The 7,719-nt window shown below is 36.0% G+C and overlaps 2 protein-coding genes across 3 annotated transcripts in view; one reads left to right on the forward strand and one right to left on the reverse strand.

Moving 5' to 3' along the window:
- Positions 1-458, reverse strand: part of LOC109849112 (probable L-type lectin-domain containing receptor kinase S.7) — a 2,524-nt gene extending 2,066 nt beyond the window's left edge. Inside the window, 1 exon segment of the mRNA XM_020418913.1 lies at positions 1-458. This exon segment is cut by the window's left edge and continues 8 nt beyond it. Coding sequence (XP_020274502.1) covers positions 1-175 — 175 coding nt within the window. The 5' untranslated portion in view covers positions 176-458.
- LOC109849152 (nudix hydrolase 10-like) overlaps positions 2,587-7,719 on the forward strand; it is a 7,758-nt gene continuing 2,625 nt past the window's right edge. For both annotated transcript variants that reach the window (XM_020418969.1, XM_020418977.1), the window contains exons 1-6: positions 2,587-2,915; positions 3,463-3,683; positions 5,509-5,574; positions 6,984-7,121; positions 7,422-7,499; positions 7,586-7,636. In XM_020418969.1, coding sequence (XP_020274558.1) covers positions 2,783-2,915; positions 3,463-3,683; positions 5,509-5,574; positions 6,984-7,121; positions 7,422-7,499; positions 7,586-7,636 — 687 coding nt within the window. In that variant the 5' untranslated portion in view covers positions 2,587-2,782. The remainder of the gene's footprint in view (positions 2,916-3,462; positions 3,684-5,508; positions 5,575-6,983; positions 7,122-7,421; positions 7,500-7,585; positions 7,637-7,719) is intronic.

A 7,719-nucleotide genomic window follows, 5' to 3' on the forward strand; every position in this document is an offset into this window, starting at 1 on the left:
TGGAGACGGAGGTGGTGGTGGTTTGGAGGAAGGCGTCGCCGAGGAGGGTGAGGTTGCGGAGGGAGAAAGATTGGTAGGAGAAGCCTGTGGTGGTGGTGGAGATGGATGAAGATGAGGATAGGAGGAGGGTGAAGATGAGGAGGAGGAAGAGAGTTCTTGAGGGAGATGTTGCCATTGAGAATTGAGAGGGAGAGCAGAGATTTGAAAGGGTTGTGGGGGTTTTAATGATGGTAGTGAAATGAAAAGAAAATGATTCTGTAGAGGGTCCTCGATCTATAGGTATAACGAGAATCTGAAATTGAAAAGAAAATAATAGTATGGGTTAGTTGCGGATTAAGCCCCTGTATACTCTCGCTCCAATGCGGATAGAACCTCTGAGATAGACCTCGTGTACAATAGTCCAATTGTGGATGGACTTCTTTAACTTGATTATTTTGATAAGGGCAAATTTTGAAAACAGACCCATTTGCAAAAATATTCCCAAAAAAATACCCGTTTTGAAAATATTCGCAAAAAACAACCTAGTTTCAGACCTGAGGCTGAAACTGAGTCGTTGTTTGCGAAAAAAATTCCCAAACTTCACGGGAGTTGAACTCCCGTGAAGTTTTTTACATAACAAAACTTCACGGGAGTTCAACTCCCGTGAAGTTTGAGAACTTTTTTCCCAAAAACCGACCCAGTTTCAGCCCTGAGGCTGAAACTAGGTCGTTTTTTGAAAATAAAGTAAAAACGGGTCTTTTTTTAAGAATATTTTTGCAAAGGAGTCTGTTTTCAAAATTTGTCCACTCTTATATCTTTGGAGGTATATTTGTTAAAATATAAATTTATTTTTCTTAGATGATAAAATATTTAAAAAAAATTCACTTGGGGGTCTATCTGCAACAATAGAATAGTAAAGGGTCTATTCGCGATTGAGTGGTAGTGCAGGATTCTAATATACAATATCAAGGAAAGCACTAGCGAATTTGAGAGAGTAAGTTTTTTAGGCTTTTTTGTTTGTAGTGAGAGATTTAAGGTTGTAGTTTTGTTAACGGTAGGAATAGGCGCGGGTGGGGAATTTTTTTGAAAAGTAGGATTTTCTAACGGTCGAGTAGGGGTAAGATCAGATTAAGTAATTGGCATGTGAAGGGATTCGATTTGTTTTTTTTAGTGGGACCAACATGGAGTCTTCGAAGAGGAGTAAAAAATCTTGACTTGTTCCTAATTGTGAGTGTTGACTGGATAAGTAACACGTGCTTGTCAGATTGCATAGTACCTAGGGGTAAAAATAAATATGCCCAAGAAAATATTCGTATTGATATGGGATACAGATATAACTATAAAAATTTATAATTTATAGAATATAATTATGAATGATAGGGTATGCAGCAACTTGGGATGATAGACGTAAACGGATATTCGGGGGGCGGGGGCGGGCGTTAGCAGAGGAGAGCAGAGAAAATGATATATATATATATATATATATATATATATTATATATATGATATGATGATATATATGTATATATATATGATGATGATATATATATGAATGGCTTGACGTGACCAAACACAAATTTTCGTGCTTGGATAGGCTGAGGTATCTCATTGCCTCATCCACATATTCAAACTCCCCAATACCCATCTGCCTGAACGTGCTCCCCCCCATGTTGAATTGAGTAGAGAGCGATATATGGTCACGCCCTTCACTTATCCAAGCACAAATTTCTGCTGCCTTTCAGTACCAAGCCCTACACATATTAACTTAATGTAATATATATGATATTATATATATTATAATATATAATATAATATATATATATATATATATATATATATATAGTCATACTATTGCAACAGTTTTAATTCTTAGGTTTGAGGTTAATTTTGATGATCAAGATATGTAATCTTAACTTTTCAAATATAACAAACACGTTAGTGAACTCTGTTGCATCATATGACCTATTAAGTTTTTTAAAATTATCTAGTTTTCCCATAACCGTTTTATATCAAACATGTATATCGTCCTATATATCTGCATACATAATTATATTCATATCTGATCTTGGCGAATATTAGTATGAAATTTTCTTACAGAGGTATATTCATATCCATATCCGTGATTAATGAGCGGATACGGATATAATGAGTATCATATCTAAGCTATATCAGGACTATATGCACCCCTAATAGTACCCCTCTTTTTGAGATATTTACACAAGGATAATGTTTAAATAGATTATGTTTTAATGCTATTTTGTTACTGTTGAAATTTTAAGATATATGCTTTTAAGTCGATGCATGACTCAAACGAACTAAAAAAGGGTTGACGCGTAATTCATTCCATGAAAATATAACATTTTTCGTAATGTTGCATTTGTGGTCCTAAATAGAGTATGCAAAGTTCAATTCTAATAAAGAATTAAGTAAAACAGTTCCAAATCAAACCGTACTAGTTTGATATAGAAAATCGGATTTGAGGGACTGAATAGCAATTTAAATGATTTGGGGTGTATTAAAAATTAAAAATTTAAGTCGTAAAGGGACTATTATGTAAAAAAAGGATTAGGGTACTGGAAACGGAGCATTTGCATTTGGAAATCTGATAGTGTGGTCTTGTTGCTTCCAACGCGATTCATAATCGACATATAATAAATAAATTTTTAAAAAAACGCGATTCATAATTGGGGCGTCGCAGCGCCCGCCATTTCTTCACCTTGGATCAAAAAAATTCAGAACCACTGAAGATCTAAGTTGCTTAATTAGGGTTAGGGTTTCCAGCAACCTCTATATTGAACGCCTCGATGATCGGATGCCGAGCTATGATGCTCCGATTTGGGAACGCAAGTCTCTGCCTCTGTCTGAATCGAAATCTTATCGGATCTTGGTCCAGGATCCGAAGCGAATCCATTCGCTCTGCTGTTGGCAATCCGAGAGGTAAAACGTGTTTTAGATGCTAAACTTTTGTAAAATTTAGTAACTTGATGATATAGGGAGGTTCGATTCGCATTTTAATCTTCGAGTTTTGGGTTTAGGATTATTACGCTGATATTTTCAACTTCAAGAATTTATTGATAAGATGCTGAAGTGATTAATGATCGTTTGGAGGAGAGTGCGAGCTAAATTTAGTGAATTAGGTGGTTTTTGTTGGATTATCAGTCAAGTTAGTATCTTGATTAGTGAAATTAAGGATTTTTCATTGGTATTATTTGTTTTAATTCATCTTAGCACCAAACACTATTTTGTAGTGATAATATCTCTGAGCAATAATTGATACTTGAAGTTTGCAAATTATGCCCACGTGTAATCTTGATCCGGCACATTACTATCTAGTTGCGGGCTTCAATGTCAATTCTGTAACGTCTTTAATCTAAATATGGCAAATTTTACTTAAACATTATCCAAAGAAACTCCCAATGGAATGTGATTTTCTAGAATTAACTGAACTATCATGTTTCACATTTTCCTTTGTTGATTCCACCAGGTTTTAAGATCAGCGGAAGAGGCCAGCTGAACAACAAATTCAGTTGCGTTTCCAAAAATTCATCAGTTGTGACGCCCGAGTCTACAGGTAAAGGAGAAGTTGATTTGCTCACAGCATCTGATGACAATCATAGGGGTGTTATTGTTGAAATAAATGACCCCATGAACCCCAAAGATTTCGTTTCTTCTTTAAGAGCGTCTATCTTGAACTGGAGGCAGCAGGTATGTCTTGATAATAGGCTTTCTTAAACATATTATACTTTCATGGGAGAATTCATTTTCTCATATATAGTAGTATTGAACTAGCTGGTAATACCATCATGGAAAAAAAGAGATTCATAGCTATATAATTGAAGTTGTGTTTACAAATTGAACTGATAAACAATGGAAGAGTATTAACAACACTCAAGAACATTTGTTTTTGTTTGTAAAAGAAAGAGACGGCATTGTTCAGACTGCTAAATGGAATTCTTTTATTGAGCAGTAATAATGTATTCTAGTTAACAGTTTATATATAACCTATTTAACTCCTTAGCAATGTAGAAAAAAACACGTTTTGAAACCCGTTTTAACCCGTTTCGAAACCTAAGGGAGCAAAAGTGTTATAAAACTCAGACAAAAGACCCACGTTGCATTCAACGCAGAAAATAACACCAAAAATATGTTTTATCCACGTAACGTTAAGCGTTATTTAACACTCGTTAAATTGATTTAAATTGGCGATCATATTTGGATGCATGACGATATCTCCACCATCCAAATCAGTATCATGGTAACTGAAATAAATTCCCAATTGAATCCCCCAACTCCAATTTCATTCACATGAAAAACCCTATTTATCCTCTGACCCCATCTCCAGTGCCTCCCTCATCTACTCCCCCTCCATCTCCTCTCACGCCTTTGACGAAGAAACCTCTTGATCTCTTCTTCCTCTCGTGCCTTCAACGAAGACAAAGCCTCTTGCCGACGACAAGGCTTTTCTCATCGTCTATCTTTGCCAACGACAAGGCTCCTTTCTAGTCCCTCTTTGGCCCTATATTTGCTCTCGTCGACGAAGAAAATCCTAACCCCATCTTCACCTCCAACACCTCTCCAACTTATAAGTCCTAACTCCTTTCGACAAACGTGAAGCCTTCTAAATCCTTACTCCTATAACCTATGTAGCACGGACACAGATCCGACACGGCCATCCGACACGCCGACACGAGGCAAATCCTAAAAAATACATAGGATACGTGTGTTCGACACGTGTGTCCGACACGGACACGACACGGCTTCATGTTATGCGTGTCCGTGCTTCATAGCCTATAACTTTTTCAATTCTCCTTCATGTTTGAAAATTTTGATGATATTAATTATTAAAGTTATTATGAGTAGTTTGTATTTATGAAAAATCTAAATAATTAATAAACAAAATAGTCTAGGTTATGCATTATGTTTTTTTGTGTTTTTTCCCTTAACTCTTAACAGAAGGTAGAGTGTTATGTAATACGTTATCGTTAATTTCAATAGTGCTTCTTAGTTATATCCTGTAAATAAAGAATCAGTACCACAGTTACCCATGGTGAAGCCTCTTTATGGTTTCACTTTCAAGAGAACTGGTATGAAATTCTTCTTGCACCAATATTTCCCTTGTGAGAAGCTTAACACTATTGTGTTGAACCCCTCAAAAAGATTCATTGTAAAGAATACCTCAACAATAAATCATACGTTTTTAGCTCAATGAGTTTGACTATGAATTTAGATCTTATTCTACATGTAACAAATCTTAATTACTATTTGGTGTAGCACCGTTAATATATATGGTGCAATTCTACATTGTTGAAATTTCACCTGAGATGCTCATGCTTTCTTTTTAAACTCTTGATATTTTTTTCATTGTTGAAGTCTTTGAATGAAAATTTCTTAGGAGTATATCTTATACAATCTTTGCAATTTTCATTTGAACAACCAACTTAAATTTAACAATACATTTTCTATTATTTAATACAGTTTACAAGAATGCCATATGTAGATGCTTCTTTGAATTTATGACTTTTGTTTGCAGGGCAAAAGAGGTGTGTGGCTAAAGTTGCCAATTAAATCCTCAAATCTTGTCCAACCTGCTGTTGAGGTAACGAGAAACTGAATCCCTTAAATTGCTACCTCTTGGTGTGTGTTTTTTTGTTTGTTTTTTTTTTTCTTTGTCTTTGTCTTTTTTTTTCCGGGTTGGGGGAGAGAGGGGGCTGCTTTGCTCCATTGTTACTGTTAATTTTTTGGAACACCAACTGGCACGTTAAAAGTATTATATGGACACTGATGTTCTTACAAAGTTCTCCTGCCGAGTGTGGCGGAAACTAAATGCATAAGGTTACAACCTGCGTGGCTACAGGTAAATGCACATCCTTTGTTGTATGTCAAATTGACTTGAAGAAGGAAGCAACCTGCGTAGGCTACAGGTAAATGCATATCCTTTGTTGTATGTCAAATTGACTTGAAGAAGGAAGCTAGGAAGCCGTAGCTTCCACATGCCCACACACCCATACACATAAGGAGATACACGGATGCATTCACAGGCACGTAGAGATGCACACAAGAATAATGCCTGTCCTTTTACTGCACAAACAGAAATGCTGCCGACTAATAATCCTTTTTTATATATGTTGGACAATGGCACTTGCTTGGTAGGCTAGCACATATTAGATCCGTCTCAAATTCTCGAAAAAGAAGGATAAAAGAGAAGAAGACATGTCTGGAGCTATATCAGTATAAGGAATTCGAGAATTGTGTTAATACATGCTGGGCTTTGTCCATTTTGAATAACATCAGAAAACCCAACGAAATAGGTTCCAATTTTAAATATTACCATGTTCCAATCCTCTCAAGCATGGGCTTCTAGGATTTTGTGAGGTAGGATATTGCAGTGGACCTGGAGTTTGCAGGGGGGTGGGTAGGGGGGCATGCATGTGTGCGCCATTGTTAGAGGACTTTAAGTTCTAATTTTTGTCTTTTTATTCCTACATGTATGGTAACATGCTTCAGGTGCTAGAGCTCTGGAGTGCATATTAACAATATATAAAGTATAAAGTGTCACCATGTCATCATATGTTACTTTTATGGATTTATGTAGATTTGTGTCAGTACCGTATTGCGTGTCATGTATCTGTTTCCATGTTTTATATGTTGCTGCATTCTTATTTCTGTTTGAGTTGAACTATTGTGCATAACTGCATATAATAAGAAGGCTTCACCGGAAAAGGTTTTCCATGTAAGTCATCTATCTGCTTCCATGTTTTATATGTTGCTGCATTCTTATTTCTGTTTGAATTGCTGTACATATAATAAGTACTGGAAAAGGTTTTCCTTGTGACTAAAGGTGAGTTAGGAGTAAACATGGTCTTCATTTCTTTACTTCTGTAATAAAGCTATTTATGCTTCCCATCAGCTAGTTAGCTACCTACTTTAAAATTTCCTATCCATGTAATCTTGTTAACCTACTTTTCATAGAACTTGGATTGATTCAAAATTTTAATCTTGCCACAGGAAGGATTTTACTACCACCATGCAGAGCCAAGTTACTTGATGCTTGTGTACTGGATTCCTGCGACTAAAAATACGTTACCTGTAAATGCTACCCACAGAGTGGGTGTCGGTGCTATCGTGATGAATGACAGAGGGGAGGTAATTCCTGGTTATGTACTTTATATAAGTTTCAAATTGTTTATTAACCTTTTTTCCTCCAAAAAAATAAAAATAAAAATAAAAAAAATTCTTGACCTCCAGCCCACAATTTCATACGGGACGCGTTTTTGTTCCAAACTATATCATAATGCGATTGATGTGGACAGATGGTTAAATGTAGCTCAGTATTTGCTCCTTTTCGTGATAACTAATATTGCGTGGCTCAAACTCTTAGCTGGTTGTTACTTTCAGATTTAATTGTGATATTAGTTTCATTTTTGCAACTTCTGGTCTTGGTAGGTGTTGGCAGTCCAGGAAAGAAGTGGAAAATTACGTGGCTCAGGTGTGTGGAAGTTTCCTACAGGAGTAGTTGACCAAGTAAATATTTTCAGTTATAAGAATATGAATATTACCAGCCTATGAATAGAACTTCTATCACTCCTCAAAGTACTTTCATACTTCAGGGTGAAGATATATTTGCCGGAGCAGTAAGAGAAGTCAAAGAGGAGACAGGTGTAAGTGTGGAACTTAAAACAAATTTATTTCTGTTTTGTATCATGGACAGTTCTGAAGGTATTTATACCACATTGTAGTCAAT

This window comes from Asparagus officinalis, chromosome 1, assembly GCF_001876935.1.
Source record: "Asparagus officinalis chromosome 1, Aspof.V1, whole genome shotgun sequence".
Classification (NCBI taxonomy): Eukaryota; Viridiplantae; Streptophyta; class Magnoliopsida; order Asparagales; family Asparagaceae; genus Asparagus; species Asparagus officinalis.